Source organism: Rissa tridactyla, chromosome 13 (genome assembly GCF_028500815.1).
Source record: "Rissa tridactyla isolate bRisTri1 chromosome 13, bRisTri1.patW.cur.20221130, whole genome shotgun sequence".
Taxonomy (NCBI): domain Eukaryota; kingdom Metazoa; phylum Chordata; class Aves; order Charadriiformes; family Laridae; genus Rissa; species Rissa tridactyla.
In genome coordinates this window covers 1,927,298-1,948,105 of record NC_071478.1, presented here as the reverse complement: position 1 = coordinate 1,948,105, position 20,808 = coordinate 1,927,298, and the positions used below count along the sequence as shown (strand labels likewise).

The window sequence follows — 20,808 nt, the reverse complement described above, 5'->3', positions numbered from 1 at the left end:
GGGGGAAAGGGGAAGGAGGGAAAATACAATTTCTCTGCTTTCAGCAGAAAATAAATCAACTTTCACAGAGAGTTCTGGCGCAGCCAAAGGCTGTGCTATCGTTAAAAATGATTTTTTATTAAGCTGAACTCTCTCCTCTCTCATATTGTATGATATGACAGCTCTCTTTTGATGGGAAAGCTTTCATTTGGCCAGAGAAAGGGATAATTTGGTTCTTTTAAGGAGTTAATCCTCTGGTCCATTTCCGGGCTGGGAACAGCTATCCTCCCCCTTCCTTGGATCGGAGGCTGCAGCACAATGGAGATCATAACCACCTCAAATCTACACCCGAGATGGAGAAATCAGATTTCCTTCTCCAGTCATTTTTGTGGGATTAGCTAAATCTTAGATCCACACTAACCCTTCACAAAGCTGCCAAGATTAGTTAGAATTTATTTTATTCACAAGGGGGTTTACGGTTTTCTTTCCAAAGGGATTATATCTCTCTCTATATATATATATTTAGGGTGGTTTCAGTCATAAAGCAGCTAGGTTAGAAGGAGAAAAAGTGTGTGTGTGTGTGTGTATAAAATAAAAACTCGGCTGCAAGAATGACAGTCACTTGAAATGCCAAGATAAAGCAGCGATTCCGGGTGGCTTTGCCGGTCCATTTTAAAAGCTATGTGAGCCGTATTTTTCCTTGCGAGACCCTGCTCCAGAGTGAGCGCCCAGAGAGCAAACCCCGCTCAGCCTGAGCCGCCCGTCCCCGCAGCCGCTGCTGCCGACAGAGGATGTCTTCGGAGCCAGCGTCGGGCACCGACGCCAGCAGGAGAGGCCTCAAGAAGCCGTGTTCCTTCAGCATTGAGGACATCCTCTCCAGCCCGGCAGAGAAGAGCTCGCAGGTCCTGGTCCCGCTCTGCCTGCGAGGCATCTTGGACTCCGCACCCAAGGGGCTGTGTGAGCTGGAGACCATCCCAGCCAGCTCCCTGCAGGAGGAGGAGGAGGAGGAGGAAGAAGAGCTGGAAGGGGCAGGTTGCAACTGCTGCTGCTGTTCTCACACGAGCACCCGTTCCCTGCAGGACTCGCCGAGTTGGCTGGGTGAGTGTTTGGGTTTGATTCACAGCGTAGGGCTTGTGGAGGGTCGTGACAATATCGCATCTGACCTGCCACCACGGTGGCCTGCTCAGACCTCAGCTTCGCTGAGCTCTGCTCTCAGCAGGGCTCCCAGGAGCAGGCACTTTTTCCTGCAATGTTAACAGGTCTTTTAAAAGCAGCAGGGGCTATTTATTACTGTGCATTACTGTTTTATTGTAAAACACTCGAGAGGATGATGCTTCTAGGGATGGAAGTTCTCTGTGGAGTGTGGGGCCCCATGGTCACGCTGCCCGTGCACAGAGCTGTGCTGGTGCTTCCTGATGACATCGGTCCTGGGGAACTTCACTTGTCCTTTAAGGAAAAGAAGTTTTGGCTACATTGCGGGGGTGGGGAGGGCGAAGAAAAAAAAGTAACGAACCCTTAAAAATGCAGCTCAGGAGCATCCTGAAAGTTCAGAAATCCCCCATGTGGGGACTGAAACTGCCTCGAGCGAGACGGGTGTTTCAGCCCCCCACCCCTAACACTGCTGCTGTACCTCTCCCCTTGCAGACGCCCGGTTCCCCTGGCCCATGCGTCTCTTCCACTCGGCTGTCAGGGTCTGTAAGAGCCCCCAGGGGAACCCGAGCGAGCTGCAGACTTTCCACCAGATCCAGCGCCGGACGCGCCGGCATCGCACCATATTCACCGAGGACCAGCTGCAGGCCCTGGAGACGCTTTTCCATCAGAACCAGTATCCGGACGTCATCACCCGCGAGCACCTGGCAAACCGCATTCACTTGAAGGAGGAGAGGGTAGAGGTGAGAGCCTGACACTTGGTGAGGTGCTGTTTGCTGCCACCCCAAAAGCACACAGTCCGGGGCATCGCGCTGTCTGTTTTGGGAGCTGCAGACCCAGGGCCTCATTTTAAAAACCATTCTTGGGTATTTGACAAAACACGGTTTCGGTTTGGTAAACTATGGGAGGATATAAACACTTCTGCTGGGCTGATTTGTTCTGGTATCCGTTCCCATAAACCCACGCACTCCCCTTCTCCTGGAATCACCTATGTAAACACACAGACGTGCCCAGTTCTGCCCATCCCCTGCACCCACGGGTATATTCCTTATTTATGTGATCTGCCTGACTTCTGAATTTGCCATGACGGGGTCCCAGCTCCCTCGCGCCCCTTACATGTATGTGAACAGGATTGCAGGGGAGGGAGTGATTGGATTTTGTATCAAGCTTTTATATCGGGAAATACAATGCAGCATCCTAAAGCTGACATTGTACAGTCCAGGAGTGTAACTGCTTGCGCCGCTGCAAGTAACATGTGAAATTCAAAAGTTCTTTTCTTGTTTTGCACTTTCTAGGTTTGGTTTAAGAATCGGCGGGCCAAGTGGCGGCATCAGAAGAGGGCATCTGCCTCAGCGCTGATCCTCCAAGGCGCCAAGAAGCCCCCCGAGGAGAGCTGTTAGTGGTCGCATCTCAGCAGATGAATGCCAAGAGCATCCATTTCCCATAGCCGAAGGGTTCTGTAGGGGGTAACCTGAAAGGGACTAATGAAGCGGAAGGAAATCTCTGTGATTCCCAAAGGAGGAGGATAGATAAAAGCAGACATGACACTTCTATGCCCCGGTTTCTCTTCCAAACCTAGTTCACGCGGCAAATAACCCACCAGGCAGATGCTTACCCTCAGATGCTTAAGCAGAAACCGCTCTCAAAAGCCCATGCAGGGGACGGAGCTGTACCAGTGTTAAATACGTGTGCTTCAGGAGAAGGGGAGACTCCCCTTCTTGTCTTTGCCCTGTGCAGGTAGTATTTGTGCTTGCTTTACTACTGTAGATTTGCAAAGTATCCTGCAAATGAATGCGTCCTATTTTCAGCACCCCAATGGCATCTGGAGTTGCTTTTGGGGTTGGGCTTAGTGAGCCGGCAGTTTGCTCCTTAACAAAGAAACACGGGTTTCTCCCTCCTGCCCGCGGCGGAGGCGATCCACCTGTTGTGGCGAGGGTCTGGCGTGGGGAGGGTTCGGCTCACCTCCACCCTGCCTGCGCCAGTCCCCTGTCAGCGCCGTGTCCGTGTCCCCAGCAGGGCCAAAGGCGAACCACGTCCTGTAAAGCAGTGAAATAAATAAAACTGTCCCGTCACCTCTGCAGGTGCTGTGGGGAGACGGCGGCGGGGGGCCCTGCCTGTGCCCGATGGCGGGGCCTGCTCCCCCCAGGGCCTTCGCCTGCCTCACAGCCCCGGGAGGCCTCCGCCTATCCCGCGGCCCTGGAGCGGCCTTCCACAGCCCTCCAGCACCCGGGCGGCGGTCCCGCTCCCCGGGGGTGTCTCTGAGGCGCCCTGCGGGCGGTCGTGGGGGCGCTGGGGGGGACAGACCCAACGCGCGGCCTGTGGGTGCCGGGGGCCGGTGTCCCGGGCGCAGCCCCCCGCGGCCCGGCAGAGCCCGGCCCGTGAGGCCGCCCCTCCGCCGGGCCGAGGTCGCGCCGTTGAACCGGAGCGGCACCGGGCGGGTCCTCCCGGCCGGCAGGGGGCGCGCTGGCCGCCGCGTCCTCTGCGCCGTGCGTCTCCCCGGGGCGGGGCGGGGCGGGGGGGGTGTCTCCCCGTGGCGCGGAGGCGTGACGTCACGGCGCGTCGCGCTGGCGACGGTGTCTGAGGAGGGTCAGGGCGCTCGCGGCCGTCCGGGCTCCGGTGCGATGGAGGCGGCGGCGGCTCCAGCGGCCCCCTCCGGCGCCGTGGTGCCGGCTGCCGCCGTGGGCGCCGCCGTGGCGACGGGAAAGGGGGCGACGGGAAAGGGGGCGACCTCACCGGCTGCGAGGCGCCCGAAGAAGATCCTGGATGAGGAGGCCTACATCGAGGTAGGCTGGCGGGCCTGGGCCTCTCCTGGCAGCCAGGCCGGGCGGCTTCCGCCTCGGATCGCCCCGGCTCGGGTCCGCCCGCGGCCGCTGCCCGCTGGAACGCCGGCCGCGGGCCGGGCCTAGGGCCGCGGCAGCTCTGGGGCCGCCCCGTGGGCTCCCGCACCGGCTGCGGCGCCAGCTGTCAGCGCGGCCCAGCCTCGGCTGGAAGCACCCGAGTGCTGCCTGTCTGTCCCGGGGGCTGCCCGTGGCCAGCCCCGGGCCGAGCCGGCGCTCCTAGGTGTCCCAACACGGCCTTGCAGTTGTCCCTCTGTTTGTAGGGCTTAGAGAAGATCATTCAGCGAGATTTCTTTCCTGACGTGGAGAAGTTGCGAGCGCAGAAGGAATATCTGGAGGCTGAAGAAAACGGTGACTTGGAGAAAATGAGACAAATTGCTATCAAGTTTGGCTCCTCCTTGGGCAAATCATCGAGGGGCACACCTGCACCCTGTAAGAACTGGCTCAATGAGGCATAAAGGTTTTATGTCTGATATTACTGCTCGGGTTTATCTAACTTTGTGCGGGCAGTGCTTATCCTAAAGAATCAAGATTGACATGGTGTGGGAATTAGTATACCAGATGGGGCAGTAGCCAGTATCTGATGACTGATACTGAATTTGTCTTTGATGTTGTCTAATAATTCCTTCTTGGGGGATGGTTTTGGAAAAAACAGCTATTGAATACCCATTTCTCATGGGCATCTTTTGCCAAGTTCCTGCTCCCTCGGGAATGTTACATGCTCTGATGTGCAATATTATGCTATCAGAAACTGTAAGCTATATTTTTAACCATTATTATAGTTTTAGGCGTTCTTGTTGCGTCTACAGACATGTAAGATTTTAATATATTGAGGACAGAAGGTGTTGTGTTGGAAGCTCGTGATTACCAAAGGTTTGCCCAGCAGGCATCCGCTCCCCTGGTGTATGTTTGCTTTCACTTCAAGTTCACTTGTTTCGTCTAAAGCCCAGTCCCTGGCTGAGCTCTCGCAGTGGGGTTTAGGTAACCAGCTTTCTCATGGCAAAGGGCATGTGTCACCAAGTGTTTCCCTTCTTCCCCAACTGCAGGTGCTGGCCCTGGCCGTGGTTAGGATTGTTATGCTGGCTGCTTGCTTCTTTTGGCAAAAGCTGTAGATAGGGTAGCAAATATATTGGGCTGTGGCTCTTCTGTGAATTTTTCTCAGCAGGAGAAAAATAATGTCTTAGATGAGAGCAAAATCTTGTTTTGTGGTTGAGACAGAATAGAATATTTTGGTGTCTTTTCACAATTTTTTAATTAAATTGTTTTTCTCTTGATATGTTTTCTGTGACTTGTTTGGCACCATTTCTATGGTGGAAGATGTCACAAGTGTCCCGTTCTGTGCTCTAGTAACCATGTGAACCTTTTCTTTTCTGTCACAGATGTTACTCCAGCCACATTTGAAACCCCAGAAGTGCATCCAGGTGGCCTTCCACTGGGGAATAAATCCAAAGCTGGCATCAAAGCTGCAGAGGAAGGTAGGAGAATGATGTTTCTCTTGCTGAATTCTTCAGCAGCAGAAAAATACTTTTGTGAGCCCCTTCTCCTGTAAGGGATTTGGCTATTTAGCAGATATTTAAGCAGTTTCCTTTAACCTTTTAGTAGGTGAAAACGATCACTTCGAAGTTGAACTTGACCTAGCGTTTTACATCATGTGTGTGAATTCACAATTATGGGTCTCTTTATGGCTGTGTAAATTCTTAACTCTGTTGATCTCTTTGAAGGCAGTAAATTTTTCCTGTGTCCCTGAAATTAATTCTGTAAGTAAACAAAGATTGTAGGGACAGAGCTATTCATATAGTATATTAGAAATGTCTGCTAGGAGCTGGCCACTTACGCATTTTCCCTTTAAAACAAGTAGCTATAAATGCAATAAAAGGTTCTATGTGAAAATTGGTAATACATCTTCCAAAAAATAATTTATTACGGGACTGCTCTGCGTGTATATATTTTTTTTCACCAAGCTTCATGTTAATTATTAGTGGGTCGGTAGAAGTTTCACTGTCAGAAGGGATTAAGAGTTACATATAGTGCTTTCGTAGAAAGGGAGGTATTGAACTTTCTCAGCCTTCTTCCCTCCTCTTGTTAGGAGAAGCAGAAAAAGATGATAAAGACACACTTCCCAGTCTGGACAGCTTCTTAGCAAAACACACGAGTGAAGATAATGCTTCGTTTGAGCAGATCATGGAAGTGGCCAAAGAGAAGGAGAAAATCAAGCACGCTTGGCTGTACAGTGCAGAAGAGGAGTACACACAGGTAGGGAAATGGCTCAGCTCTACCTCTGCTCTTCCAAAGTGATGCAATGGGGAAATACCATTTTACTGTATTTCTTTCTTGTTTTATTAAACAGAGTATTATCTTACCTTCTGTTTTCAAATCCTGCTGTAAATACAGATGAGAATTCATCGATTCTGAGCATGGGGTTATTGCATTAGACTGGTGAATTACTCTTATTATTGAATAAGAATAGAGAGGTCTTGATTTTGAATAACAGGTGCATGGGGTGATCACATCTAAATCTGAGCTAATCCTGGGTTTCCTGCATTCTGTGACAGCTCATTGCTTCTTTTTGCAGTCCTGTTTTTTCCTCATCTATAATGCAAGACCAGTGTTGACACAGTCACTGGGCATCTGTCTCTTCCTAAAGCTTTGAGACTGTGAAGCATTGCACTAAGTGCAAGTATTGCTGGTTTTGGCAGTCTCTTCCATAAGCAGCAATACCAGGGAGAACAGCTGAGAGCAGTTCCTCCATTGTTCATCCATCAGCCTTTTATTATTTGGAGTTAGATTTTTTTTTTATCTCATTTCAGTTTTCTGGTTTTATTATCAGTAATAATCCATTCAGCTGCCAAAGTAAAGTACTGTCCATAGCACGTCTGGCTGTGCTGTCTTCCTTGGCTAGCTTCGTGGGAGGTTCAGGAGCTCTTCTGGGGCTGCCATGTCAATCTTTGTCCATCAGCAGTGAGCAGCTGGCGCTGTTGCCAGATGCGTCAGTGATGGATGTGAGCTGCAGTGCCTTGTAATGAAATTTGGCACTGACGCATGAGTGCTTACTGCTGTTGTTGTGAGTGAGTGTTTGTTTTTATCCCAGCTAATGTAAACACTTGGAGTCTATTACAATAAAAATGCCCTCTGTGACTCCTTATGCATCTTCGTTGCTCAAGTGCTTTCATCCAGAATTAAAGGGTACAGAGCAGGAGAATGTTCCCAAAGCACGGGGGTTGTTTCAGGTGAAGGTGAAGTTGCCAGAGCCGGTCTTGTGCTGATGTTGTGTGTCTTCCTGTCAGCCAGCCCCCTGCTCAGACCTTGCATTTCCTTGCACAACATGCCCGTTTGTGTAGCAGACAACTTCACTATGCTTCATTTAACGTTTTCAGTGATAATACTGCTATTTAAATGTATGTGGACAATACCTATTAAAGACAATGTCAGTTGATGTCTCTAATATATAGCGTCTGGCAGTAATTGTCTAGTTTAATTAGTGTGAGTATTTTAAAATGGCATGACTTATTGGTGGCTGACTGCATTGTATTAGTTTCTTGGTGGTATCAGTGGCACTAGGATGCTGATAACAACACATGAGTAATCGTGTGAATATATCAAATGCTTCCATACCTCTACTGCCAATGGAAATGTTTGAAAACTCTGACTAAGTATTGAAGCAGTGTTTGTTCTTTTGTTACTGCTTGCCTCAGCTAATACAGTTTGCATGAGACTAGGCTGGTACAAATACTCTCTCAAGATTATGTGCCAAGACCTTGTAGACTGCCTTTATATTAGATATAACCATCGTATGTTACTCTTCCCTTACTTAGCACTGAATGCTTCATTTGAATTTTGATTAGTAGAGAAAAAACAGAAAAACGTTTGAACCATCAAAAGTGTTGTCACAAGATGTAATAAAAAAGTCATAAACATCATCTTTCTGAGAAGTTAGTTCTCACTTGATTTTATACCAGAACTGCATACAGAGTTGTTGTTTGCAAGCTCCCCCGGGAACAGGATGGTTTCTCAAGTGCCACTTGCCAGAGAGAGTGTGCTTCTGCCATGCCAGATGCAGAGTGTGCCAGGGCAGGTAGCTGAGCTCATGATTGAGCTCTCCAAGTTGTGTATGCCTGATTAAAAGATCACAGGAGTCTTTCAGACCTGTTTTTATTTTTTTTTTTTCCCTTTTTTAATGTGGGTTGTCTTTTTTTTTTTTTCCCATCACCCTTTCAGCGACACAATGAGAACCTGGCACTTCCTTCAGCAGAGCAACAAGCTCTGGAGAATGTGAAAGCTGGACTGGAGACCTGGGAGTACACGGCTCGAAACACCCTCATGTATTATCCAACAGGTGAGGTGTGCGGGTTTCTCAGGAGAGGCTTTGGTTCTAGGCGGGGGTTGACTCCAAACAGTGCTTACGGCACTTCTATAGATGGCCAAGGAGCTCTTACTGGTAATACTGCACTTTTTCTTCAGTGAAGTTCATATATATATAAAGTTGTTAAGAAGTTTTTCATTTTTTTTCTTTTCTTTATTTGAACCTTGCTCCTTTCCCTCTGATAGCAAAGTTTGATCGTGTTCTACTTGTCGTTGAGAAGCACGTTATCTGTACTACAGAAGCACTTGTATCAGGAGCCAAAGCTCTTTCCAGTTTGGTCTGTCTTATTTATGAGCATTTTCTTGTCATCTTTATTCATTCTTTGCTTCTACTCAAACAGTGCTGCTTGGGCTTGTTTGGCCCTTGGTTGCTGTAGAAAACTGTATCATTTGGTAAATGCAGTTTTCTTTTTGGGTATAAATGTACAATTGATAATTTCTGCAAAACAGTGAAGTAGAGAAAAGAAAGTCGTGTTGACTGTTTTAAAAAAATATTAAAATCTGATCTTAATTTATACATTTCAGGTGTTACAAAGCATATGTCTTGTGCAAATATTGTTTTAAATTGCTAGAGATACACATTGCCATTGCTGATGGATTCTGTGCTGTGCAGGAATGTGTGGCAAGTGTCGTATTGGTCGGGAGCTTTAGAGCACGCTGCCCGGTGTTACCTGAGCCCTTCCTTAAAACCTTTCTGCTTTTCAAGGTGTACCTGATGAGGATGATGTATTCAAGAAGCCCAGGGAAGTTGTCCATCGAAACACCCGTTTTGTGAAGGACCCTTTTAGCCAAGCTGTGAGCAAATCACAGCTCCAACAAGCTGCAGCCCTCAATGCTCAGGTTGGATAATTTTCCTTCTTCTGACTAAAACCTTGTCAGACTCTACCCTCTGGTGTTGTTTATCAACCAGGAGAACTCTGTGTGTGCTAGATCCAGCTGACTCACACCTTTCTCCATATGAGTGACATTTGTCTTTTTTTATTTCAGTACAAACAGGGCAAAGTGGGGCCAGATGGGAAAGAACTGATACCCCAAGAGTCTCCAAAAGTGAATGGATATGGATTTGTGGCTACCCCCTCTCCTGCGCCTGGTAAGAGGGTTTTCTTATTTTTTCTGGTGTAAGAGAACTGCTACTGCACTTATTTTGATGCTCTGTCTGTTCAACACTGGGGTGTCGTTGGTTTAGAGAAGGAAGTAAACCTTCTACCTGTATATGCTTCATGAGCTGATGACTTTCCTGTGTACCGTGTATGCCAGCTTGATGCGGTGCTTAAACGCTAGTCCAATACACTGGCAAGAGAAGTCACGCTGTACCCGAGAGGCTTGGAGCAAGCTGCTGTGCAATTGCTTAGGAATCACCTAGAGGGCGGTGAGCCTTCCTAGGCAACTGGGGTGCTGTGGCTGCGTGTTTTAGCCCTGGGTGGGGCTTCTCTAGAGCTTAAAGATAAGAATTCAAACATTTCACTAACATTAAAATTCCAATGAGTTCAGGCGCTTATTTTTCAAAATGAGGAGCATTCTTGTCAGTGTCTCCAGTAGTTTGCTGAGTGATGGTACAGCCTGGCTCAGGGGGATGTGGCATATCTCACTTCCTTCGCAGTGTAACCTGCTGTTTTCCTCCAGGTCTACTGCTCTCTAGGTTCTTCCTTTGCCTGAAGACACTTCTGTATTATAGATTCCTTTTGTTCAAATGTATTAGCCACGGGATACTTTCAGTTAGAACAAACTGATTATTTTTCTTCCAGTTGAAATGTATCTGAATTTTTGGCTGTTTTTTACCAGGCATTATGTTTCCCTGTCTTTTGTTGTTATGCTAAAAGGTGAACATACTGAGCCTTTTCCTGTGGAAAGCCTGTAGGTGGCGTTTGGAGCCCACCTCCTTTCTCCATTGTAAATGCCTCTTCCAAACCCTGGACAGCAGGATTTTCTGGCCAGTGACTTACTTGGGCTCTTTGTTTCCCTGCTTTTAAACCGTTCCCCATGTTGAAGGAGCTTTCATACAATAGCAAAGGGGAAGACTAGTACTGTAGAGGGGAAAAATATAAGTGTCACAAAGCAAAAGCTCACCAAATGGAAAAATAAACACATGGAAAGGACAGAGCTGGAGTGTTGTAACCTAGAGGGTGACACAGCCACAGGCAATCCTGTGAGTTTAAGGTCATGCCCTTTTAATGGGAACCACATTTCAACATTGACTGTGATTTCCCCTGCAGCGGAGGAGCTCCTTTGTGTGTTGATGAATTTGCTGCATTTCATAATTTGCTTCTGTGGATTTTTTGTGGTGATCAAATAGTCAGATGTCTTACACGAGCATGACTTTTAAAATTTGTTTTTAGGTGTGAATGAGTCTCCTTTTATGACATGGGGTGAAATCGAAAGCACCCCGTTGCGTCTAGAAGGGTCAGAAACGCCGTATGTGGACAGAACACCTGGACCAGCCTACAAGGTATTTCCTGTTGGGAGTCAGCATGTCATTCTTTTCGTGGGGGGAGGACTAAGAAGGGAAAGGCAAGTGAGTAACTAATAGATTAACATTGTTGTGGGAGTGTGATGCATGTCTGGGCTGTGTTCCCTGTCCTTGAGACTAATAATCTAGGTTCTGCTTGGAGGGTGGAGGTGGGCATGGCTCTACTTGAAAGCTACTTGGTGGAAGATACGCGAGGTGGAACACACGCTGTTGGCAGGAGAGTGAGACTCGATATTTGGTGATGGGCCCAGACAGAGGGGCTTTCAGAGGAAGCCGAAGAGACGCCTGATTTCTCTGATTTTGAATATATGAATGAATAATTGTTGGATTTCCGTCTGTCTTGCTCTTCTGGCTGTCACAGCCTGAGGCAGGTGTATTGCTTGAGAGTAGAAAAGGTGCTCTGGCTTTGCTTATAGCACCTGACCCTGCATGCCACCTGTCCCCTGCTGGTGTCATTGAATGTGAGCTGTCTGAGACTTAGTTTAAGAAAGGTGTAATTTGCTCTATGTGCCTCTGTTTCGTCAGACTCTGAAGCCCTTGACTGGTTCTCCTGCTGTTTAGCAATGTCTCTGTTTGCCTGAGAGCTGGCTGGCTACCGGCCAGGCCAGGCCAGACGCAGGTGACATTGTTTGTCTAGAAGAGACAGCAGGAGGAAATGCCAGAGATAATGGCTGCTTCCTTCACTGAACTGGTTTTACCATTTTCATTACTTGCTAAGGCAGGTTGGAGGTGTCCGTGTCCCCTCTGGCTTTCATACAGCAGCAGAGGGGTGTGGGCTGACCCCACGTCTCCCCGGTTTAGATCCCTTTAGGCTGGAATCCAACTGTGAAGGTGCTTTGACTCATTTATGCAGCACTCGTATGAGTGCCTTTGCGAGTGAACTCTGTGATGCGTTTATAGATCCTGGAGCCTGGGCGCCGTGAGAGGTTAGGACTCAAGATGGCCAATGAAGTGGCAGCTAAAAACCGAGCAAAGAAGCAGGAGGCCCTTCGAAAAGTGACAGAAAACTTGGCCAGGTGAGACTTCTCTTCTGACAGGAGGATTGGGGGTGGGTATTTTGTCATGAGATTTAAATCAACAAATGATCAATATATACTGGATGCTGGAAGAAATGCAGTCAGACTAAAAGTTTCTGGAAACCAGTGGCTGTCCCTGATACTCCCTCTTGTCAACATTACTGTTCTGCCCTGCAGCCACCCAGCAACGCATCTGGAATCGGTGTCTTGCCTCATTGCAAAGAGGAGACATGATAAGGTTTGCTTGGCTGGGTCATGGGAAGGACAGAACAGGCTTGAAGGAAAAGGCAGGCAGTGCCACTCAGGTTTGGGAGGGATGTAGGAGGTTTCTCTGTCACTTCTCTCTTTAGAGAAACAGGCCGCGTTTACCTGCGGGCAGAGTGACTTCTGTAGCCAGTGGGTCTGCTTTGTGGGGGAAATGGACACCAAGGTCACCTGTGGAAGCATTGATGCTCTTCCTGATAAACGGCAGATTTTTACTGTAAAATCTTTTAAAACTGTTTATTCTGTTCCAGCCTCACTCCAAAAGGACTGAGCCCGGGAATGTCACCAGCTTTGCAAAGACTAGTAAACAGGACTGCAAGTAAATATACCGACAAAGCCCTGCGAGCCAGCTATACTCCTTCCCCAGCCCACACAGGAACCCCTGCTTACAAGACCCCAGCAAATGGGCCTCATACACCCACGAGCACCCCGCAACCTAGGACAGTATCTCAGACACCGGTATCTCAGGATACTACGTCAATCACAGACAATTTACTGCAGCTTCCGAAAAGAAGGAAGGCATCTGATTGCTGAATATTCCAGTCACCAGCAAGGCGACAGTGAACTGGCTGTGCTCGGCTGTCTGCAAACTGGATGTTGTGAGCCACGGGCAGTAAAGGGTGTCTAGATCCAGCTGCCAGAGTGGAAGCCAGTGGTTATGAGACCTGGGACCAGCGTTACTCTAGACTATATAGTGAAAATAGCCTGTGATGTGCTTTTTGGAAGCAGAGTCTCTCCTGCTGTGGTATAACTTCCCTTTGAGCTGCATAGGTGGGATGCACAGGGCTGCTGTAGCAAAAGGATCCTTCCTGCAGTGGCAGAAAAGATTCTGAACTTTTGGAAAATGGTGATAATTTTTTAAAGATATATTTCTTTTTAAGATGGCAATGCATTTAAATATGTTTCTGTACAGATATGTCTATTTATAAAATGTGGTAAGCCTTCCTAAAACGTTGAACTGGACTTTCTTCCAGCTTTTTGGTTTTGTGCTTTGTGGGAGAGAGGATACGACCATGTATATATTCAGACATGACTCAGAATTTTAGAGGGTTTCTCTTTAATTTAAGTGGTGTTTAAACTGATGTTCTTGAACATACAGTGGGCCTGTCAAGAGAGGTGGTACATCATGAAAACAGTATGCATACAGTTTCAGACATCAGTTCACACTTCCTAATAATATGCCCTCTCACTTACTGAATCTAGAATGTGGTTGATGCACGCGTGAAGCCTGCAGCTGGTGTAGTCAGGAACTTGAGAAACGTGAGTGTAAGAGCTGTTAAATATCAGCAGCGCTGAAAGCAACTTTGCGATGTGTTTTCACAGTCCCTTCTCGACCCCGCAAACCATATTGGAGACAGGTCTTTGGAGAATAGTGGTGTTAAGCTGTTCGTTCACCTCAGCAGATGCACCTTGTCTTCTGTTGCTATACTTCATAAAGCAAAAGATGAGGACTATTTCTGAAAGCGTCCAGAGAAGTTGAAACTGAAAATCCACCAGTTCACCATCCTCAGGAGGTTCCCTTTTCTTTCTCTTCTCCTTCCCATTCTGCAGATTAGGATTTGGTTTGCAGCTTGTGCTCAGGCTTTCATTCGCACAAGTTTTGGGAATGCTCACCCTCTTCTGCAGCTGGCGGAGGGGATGGGATGGTGGATTTTGGAGTCTGCAACCATGAGTGTTTCAAAACTTCATCTATGCACAACCTCTGAGACACATTGGGCTGGAGCAAGTGGTAAATGAGGTCCTTGCACTCTACCGTCAGGTGTTTTGAGTTGGGGAAGGGAATCCTGTGTTGTTTCTGCATAGAGATCATGTTCCTGACATTGGAATCATCAAATGGCATTAAAGCGTAGACCATTGTATACAGGATGACACCCAGACTCCATATGTCAGAAATCCTGGGGTCGCAAGGGATGCCCTGCAGCACTTCGGGGGCTGCGTATGCGGCAGACCCGCAGAAGGTTTTGCTGAGAATAGTTTTTCCATTTTCATCCCGAGACAAGGATTTGGAAAAGCCAAAGTCTGACAGCTTGATGTTGAGGTTTTCATCGAGAAGGATGTTCTCACATTTCAGGTCCCTGTGAGCTATGTCCGAGTCGTGGCAATGCTTGATGGCAGAAGCCAACTGTTTGAACTTGATGCGAGCGATGTCTTCTCTCATAGCTCCCGTGGTCCTGATGTAGTCCAGGAGGTCTCCCTTTTCCCCCAGCTCCATCACGATGTACACTTTCCCAGCTGATGACTCAAAAATCTCATAGGTTTTGATGATTGAGGGGTGGCGCAAATGTTTCAAAGCTTCTATTTCCCTGGGGAGAAATCTTTCCAGGCAGTCCTGAGGAGTTTCATTCTTGTTGATTATCTTGATGGCCACGTTGCATTTCAGCCGGTCGCAGTAGGCAGATTTCACTTTGCCGTAAGAGCCTTCTCCAAGCGTCTTGCTCAGGCTGTAGCCTTTCATCCCAAGCACCACAGCGTCATCCATGGTGGGAGAGCTGGGGGGAGCTGCATGAGTGGGTGCTGGTGTGCATCATGCGTGGTGGCAGATGGGATGCCCACGCACCATGTGGCTGCCCTGGTGCTGGCGTGGCGGGTGGGTGGCACCCGGGCGCTGGCCACTGTGTGATGTCACAGGCAGCCGCCCCTGCGCGGGCACTCAGAAGGACCTTTTGGTCCTGCCGTAAAGCTACCGGGTGATGTCACCCAGGGCAGAACTTACCATCGAGTCGTGGAGAGACATTCTCCATAAAATGATCCTTTAGTTTTGCTAGCAGGACGGAAGTAGCTTAAATGTTTTTTCTTTCATAAAATGTACCTAAGTCTTTATATATTTATTCACGTCATTCAGGTAAAATTTTGTCTGTTGTCTATTTTGCATGTCTCAGGTGATCTTTCAAGCCCCCCATGGGCGTACTTCTGGTGTGCGGTGGCCTTGCTCCTCTTTGGCTAGCTTCCCTCAAAAGGGATGGGATGGGATGGGATGGGATGCTGCTTTTTCTCATCTTCACTGGGGCTGTGTTCAAGAACTGGTTTGGGTTTGGGGTTTTTTTTATTGTGTTTTTTTTTTTTTGTTCCTTGGACTTGGTAGGGGAAGGAGGTGATTTCTCTTAAGTTAATTTTCTTCTTGTTCATCTGGCCCCTCCGTTTTGTATCTTGATGACTGGCTGCTTTTCCGTGCTCTGCAGGTGGCTTCTTCTTAAGCCCTTCCTCGGTGAGGGAGTTATGTTTTGACTTCCAGCTTCTGCTGCTCTTGAGAAAGGCTCGCACAACACCTTCCTCAAAGGGGCTCAGGGGATTACTGCTTTGTGCATTGATTGCTTCACCGTAATCGGCCTCCGGGGCTTTTTGTTTTGCCTTGATTTCAGCTTTTTGTTTTTACAGCTGCCATGCGTGTGACTCCAAAGACTTGATGATGTTGATGATCACAACACAGGGGCTAGGGACAATCCTGCTTCATCCACCAGCAGAGATGACTGTCGTTCTGAAGAACAGAAGTGATACGTCTGAAAGGCAGACTGGGCTTCTGTTTGGTTTTTTCCTCCCATTCTTTGAAACTTTGAGCTAATTTTTATAATTAGCCAAAAAAACCCACAGAAAGCAGTTTTAACCATACATAAAACTCAGAGCTGCGGTGGTTCTGGTACGAGCTGACCTTTGTGTGTGGGACGAGCCCTGTGCGGCGTGACCCAGCCGGGAGAAGCACCGAGCGCCTTCCAGCAGGAGCAGGCGTAGCCGGCTGCGTGCGCTTGCACCACGCCTGAGCACGAGACAGCCTGTGTAACGCTTGACGTTTGCTATAATCAGGTGATGTTCTACCCAGGGAACATCGTGGAAAAGCTTGTACAACTCTCTGAGCGGTGCCTGCGGCCTCCTGTGAGGTGTGGGGTCGTTGATGCTGTGTTTGTCCTGCTGGAGAGCTTCCTCTGGCGCGCTTTCCACAGCCACTGCCAAAGCTCCTGTCCCTGACTGTGGAAAAACCCTTCCAAGGGACTTGATTTTTATAGTGCACCTCGTAAAAATCAGTTGATCAACATGGCATTGCTAGGAATTGTGACTGCAAGAAACTAGTAATTTTTGCTATTTTTAGTTCAAAAAACATTTTTTTTTTTCTTTAAGCACAAAAATCATTCTCAGATACTCATGAATGAATGCAAAGGGAGACCATTTACTAATGTTCCTGTGCTTTCAGAGATGGTCCATAAGGACTGAACTGGCTAAATAACAATTAAGTTCTTGGGTAACTTTTAAAACTAATTCTTTATTTCATAATGATCACATGACCTGCTTACCTCCATGAAACGTAGGACCTCTCTGTTAGGGTGTGCAGGCAGATGGCCAGGTCCTGGCCCCCAGTTTGGGTCACTGAACAGCCCAGGAGAAAGGAGCTGAGGTGACATGAGAGGTGGCGGGATGCAGCAGGTGACAGGTACCCGCTGGAGCGCCCAGGGAAAGGGCTGAGCTTCACGGGTGGCTGAGGAGGAGCACGGGGACCGCCTGGAACCCGGCGAGGCGGCGGTGACCCAGTGGGAGGTATCAGAAGCACCAAATTTGGATACAGATTTAGCAAGGCTGGGCCCAATGGGAAAAAGTAATTAGAGGAGGGTTATTTGGGGAGGAGCTGGGGATTAGAGAAGAGCAAGCACGGGAGCATGGAGGGAAGCTGGGATAAGGGCTGGATGTACAGAAGCAGGTTGTGATCAGCATGTGTGTGTCAAGCCTGGTGCCTGATCTCCTCCATCTCCTCCTTCGATGATTCCTACGCGTCCGCTGGGCGCGGGAGCTCTCTCTGGGCATGGGATGGACGTAAAGGCTCCGCAGCATTTGAGGGACTGTGGATGGGGTGTACATGTGGATCAGGAGCGGGATGGGGTGTGTGTCTCCCACAGCACTTCAAACTGGTCACGCTCATGCCAAGCTGCAGCTGGAATAAGAGAGGGGGCAATATGATATCTTAGAATGGTTGGTTCCATGTTGTGCAGTTCATGCTTAAAAGCAGATTGCATAAAATATCCCGTGGGACGGAGTTGATTTTGTGTTCGCCCTCAAGTGAATTAACCTAGACAGCCCTTCTAAAATCACAGTCTCGATTCTGCCAGACTGAAGGGCCTTCACGTATTTGCTGGGAATGTAATTTATTTTCAGAGAAATGCTATAAAACCGGATCTCTTGAAGGGGATGTAGTGCTCTTCAGCTGGGCTATTCCTGTAACGCCTGCTGTAATGTCTGGCCTCCGCCTCCTGCAGCGGCTCAGCCCCTGCTATCTGTAATTAGCTAATCAGTGGGCTCTTTGTTGCCAGATTTTTTGGCTACTGTAGCACTAGCAGATAATGTGTCTTACAGGGCCAAATTCAGTGTGAAAAACCATCTTGGTTGGTGAAGACTTGTGATTATTTTTTTTTCCTCCCCTTTTTCAGCGGGTGATTTTTCTTTTCGCTGTTCTGTATATCTGCGTTTCCCTACGTGCCAGGCCCAAGCACCCCCATCCCTCAGCCAAAATAGCCCCCGCAGCTCTCCCGGCGCCGCAGGGATGGCCGGTGGGGAGCGGCGGCGGGGATGGCCGCAGGGGTTACCGGCTGCTTGGGAGAGATGGTGGGAGCCCCAGGGGACCTGTGGCCGCCTGGCACAGGGCTGTGACACCGTCACCTGCGGGTGGCCGTGTGTGCGGTCTGGGGCTTGGCTCCTGGCTGCCTGCAGGAAAGAAGAGGAAGGACCATGTGGGATTCTGGTTCTTATAAGTAGGTGGGAAAGAGGGGGGGATTATGGGTGACTTGGGGAAGAGCAGGATGTAATTTCGTAGAAAGTTGCAAGAACTGTTCGTGAAGAGCCGGTGAGGACGAGGGATGAGTTGTGGTAACCCAGATGGAGAAGGGAGGCTCAGGTGCCTCCGAACCAAAACCCGGATTACACCAGAGATGCCTTCTGCGCTTTTCTTTGTAAGAAAGGGTAAGAACGTGCTGAGCAGCAGACAAAGAGCAACACACGGGGTTTGGTGAGGCGAGTAGGTGAGAAGAGACTCACTGTCACCCCACGCCATGCTTTGAGCAAAGAGCCAGGCTGGGGTGGCCATGGGGCAGGAGCCCGCGCCCCAGCTCCGTTTTGCTGATCCCCATCTGCGCTCTGTCTTGTGGCAGGGAGCCGGGTCTGCGATGGAACTTCCCAAAGCCGGTTCCTTCATCTCCAGGGCCAAGAGTGTTCCCCGGGGCTAAGGCAGTCACCCCTGCCAGGGCGTGGGGCCATGCGGGGCCGTAGCTTTGCTCCCCCCCCTCGCAGGGCTGGGGCTCTGCACTGCCTTCTGCTTCTCTGGCCATTCAGCTCAGAAGGGAAGCTGTGGTCGGAGACACTTTTGTTGTTTTGGAGGACTGGGCTATTTCTCTGCAAAAATGAGGGAAACGGATCCGCTCACTCAGGGGAGGGGGAGATGGAGCAATTCCCACTTCCTCATTTTTGTGTTTTTTGCCTCAATCCCAGCTCACTGCAGTTGGCCTCGCAGCAGCCCCTGCAAATCCCAGGCCAGGGTGAGAGCCGGGTTCGGCCGCTCTCCCCGCGAGCCCCTTCCCTCTGCTCCTCCCGGGCACGGCAGCTCTTCCCAGTGCTTTTTGGGCACGGGTGATCTGCATTGGTTACAGAAACACTTATTCCTAGCAAGAAACAGGGAATGCCTGATTCCCACCGGCTCCTGCACGCCCTGGGCAGAGGCGGTCAGTGGGTTTCACTGGCACGTTCCATCCCTTCCCCGGTGCATGAGGCTGCTCCAGCTCCCCAAAGCACGGCCCCTGCGCGGGCTGCCGTGCTCGCCTGGCAGAGGTACCTCCATTCAGAGCTGGTGGGGGAATGAGGGGTGCCTTTCCCTGGGACAAGAGCTGGGGACAAGCAGCCGGTGCCCCGCTCTCAGGGTGGAGGCATCGCAGGGCATCTATTTATACACTGTCATGTACAGTCAGGCTCAGGCCCCAGGTGTCGCGGGCCTGGGGTGGATGAGGAATGTCCTGGATCAATCTGGGACATGGCGGCTGGGCTGAGAACAGCCTCCCCCTGCAGCATCCCTTGGGAGGAGCAGAGCTGGGGAGTCTGACGCTTGTGCCTTTGTGCTGGAGGAGGCTGTCACGCTTCAGGTCCCAACAGACACTCGGATCATGACGGTATTTGGCAGCGCATGAGAGCTAGCAAAATGAGTTTTGGCCTAAATCTTCAGTCAGCCCCCCGCTGCTGGTGACGCACTCCAGCGGGTCCCCAAGCACATGTCCCCGGCCATGCAGCTCCCAGGGGCCCCTTGGGGCTCCGGGCTCGCTGCTACCCCAGCTTCGGGGAGCATCTGCCCCAAGGTCTTGGTGGGCATCGCTTTCTGCTGCCACATTAAGCTTCACGTTAAGCTTTGGAGAAAGCATCTCCCTGGCTGTGTCGACCTGAGCACGACAACAGCTCCCATGGAGCTGTAGGCAATGGTTGCCTGGGAAAACCTGCAGGAGACCCTGTGCTGCTGCCTGCGGGTCGGCATCCGGCGCCCGGGCAGAGGCTGGGGGGAACCAGAAGCAACTCGAGAGCAGAAGTATCTGTGCATCCATCGGGAATATGCCTGAGGGAGGTTTGCCGCTGGATATAGCGAATAATTGGTATTAGCAGGGAAACAGGGAGTGGAGTGCGTGAGATTGAGTTAAAGTGATCCTTACTGGAATTTCAGTGTTTTATTTGAAAAATTCAAATTGTAGCATGAAAGTAGAAAACATTTTGTTGTAAAGATTAAAAAAAAAAAAGAAAAACTTCCCAGGCAGCTGTAGGTAGCTTCCTGGGTTTTCCATTTGGCTCTGACCAGGGTTTTACTGAAAAGCTGGAATTCTCTGCAGAGGAAGGTGCCGGTTCCCTGCCATCCAGCAGCCACCATGGCTCGGCCGCCACACTTGTCCTGTGCCCCGGTGCCGCCCGAGGACCCCTGCTTCACTTCCCAGCATCGGAGGCAATTCCAACTCAATCTGGGAAGCAGGGCGTAAAGGTAAAACTGTCTTTTGATCCCAAATGCCACCTGGGCTGACCCCCAGCCCCAGCAGAGCGGTGGCACCGGAGCTGGGCTCCGGGCAGGGACAGCCACCACCCTGCCTGGCCTGACGTGCAGCAACACCCAGGGTCAAATTCCTAATGACACCTGTCACTTGCAGGGCCATTAACAATGGTCCAAGCCACACAATTAGTTTTCTTTATGCGTTTCCTCTCTGGCTGGGCCTGGGAACGGGGCGTGCGGTGTCTCCAGGAGGTGCAGAAGCACTGACACCCCAGCGCCGGGTGCTGCGCATCGGTGTCCCCCCTGCAGATGTGTGAAAACAAGGACCCTCTCACCCTGTGGTGGGCAGGCGGGAGCTGATTAATGAAGTGGGCTAACGATGGTCCAACTGTGAGCCACCGGGGCTGGGAAACCCCAGGACTTTGTGCCTGAGCCAGGGGGACAGGCTGGGTGACAGGCCTGGGAAGCGCCTGCAGGGCAGGGAAAGGCCATCGCAGTGGGGACGGAGGGGACCGGGAAAGGCTATTTTGGGGGACAGAGAAGGCTGTTTGGGGCTGTTATGGAGGGGATGGGGAAGGGCCACCCCAGCTGGGGACAGGGAAAGGCTGTCCCAGGGCGACAGAGGGGACCAGTGGAGGCCAACCTGGTGGGGATGGAGGGAACGCACAAGGCCATCCTGGGGGGACAGAGGGACTGGTAGAGGCTGTTCTGGGGGAATGGAAATGGCTGGTGATGGCCATCCCAGGGGAC

General features: G+C 50.0%; 3 protein-coding genes and 1 long non-coding RNA gene across 5 annotated transcripts; 2 read left to right on the top strand and 2 right to left on the bottom strand.

The window, feature by feature from the left end:
• The first annotated feature begins 770 nt into the window (after window positions 1-770).
• Window positions 771-2,599, top strand: GSC2 (goosecoid homeobox 2). Its single transcript, XM_054219840.1, has 3 exons — window positions 771-1,077; window positions 1,624-1,871; window positions 2,424-2,599. Exons 1-3 carry the CDS (start codon window positions 771-773, stop codon window positions 2,526-2,528), a joined length of 660 nt encoding a protein of 219 aa, XP_054075815.1. The 3' UTR covers window positions 2,529-2,599.
• Window positions 1,304-3,526, bottom strand: LOC128917182 (uncharacterized). 2 transcript variants are annotated; one of them, XR_008469188.1, is made up of 4 exons: window positions 3,091-3,526; window positions 2,744-2,909; window positions 1,610-1,849; window positions 1,304-1,447 (listed from the first exon to the last, which is right to left on the bottom strand). It is a non-coding gene; the product is annotated as an uncharacterized LOC128917182 (long non-coding RNA). The 2 variants fall into 2 exon arrangements; XR_008469187.1 differs by having other exon boundaries at window positions 1,304-1,425.
• Window positions 3,527-3,699: 173 nt separating this feature from the next.
• Window positions 3,700-13,022, top strand: ESS2 (ess-2 splicing factor homolog). Its single transcript, XM_054219838.1, has 10 exons — window positions 3,700-3,911; window positions 4,229-4,397; window positions 5,345-5,440; window positions 6,052-6,218; window positions 8,181-8,298; window positions 9,031-9,164; window positions 9,312-9,414; window positions 10,661-10,770; window positions 11,692-11,807; window positions 12,323-13,022. The coding sequence occupies exons 1-10, from the start codon at window positions 3,750-3,752 to the stop codon at window positions 12,603-12,605; spliced, it is 1,458 nt and encodes a 485-aa protein (XP_054075813.1). The 5' UTR covers window positions 3,700-3,749; the 3' UTR covers window positions 12,606-13,022.
• A 634-nt stretch (window positions 13,023-13,656) lies between these two features.
• On the bottom strand, window positions 13,657-14,550 carry TSSK2 (testis specific serine kinase 2). Its single transcript, XM_054219839.1, has one exon. It carries the CDS (start codon window positions 14,548-14,550, stop codon window positions 13,657-13,659), a length of 894 nt encoding a protein of 297 aa, XP_054075814.1.
• Between the last annotated feature and the right edge of the window lie 6,258 nt (window positions 14,551-20,808).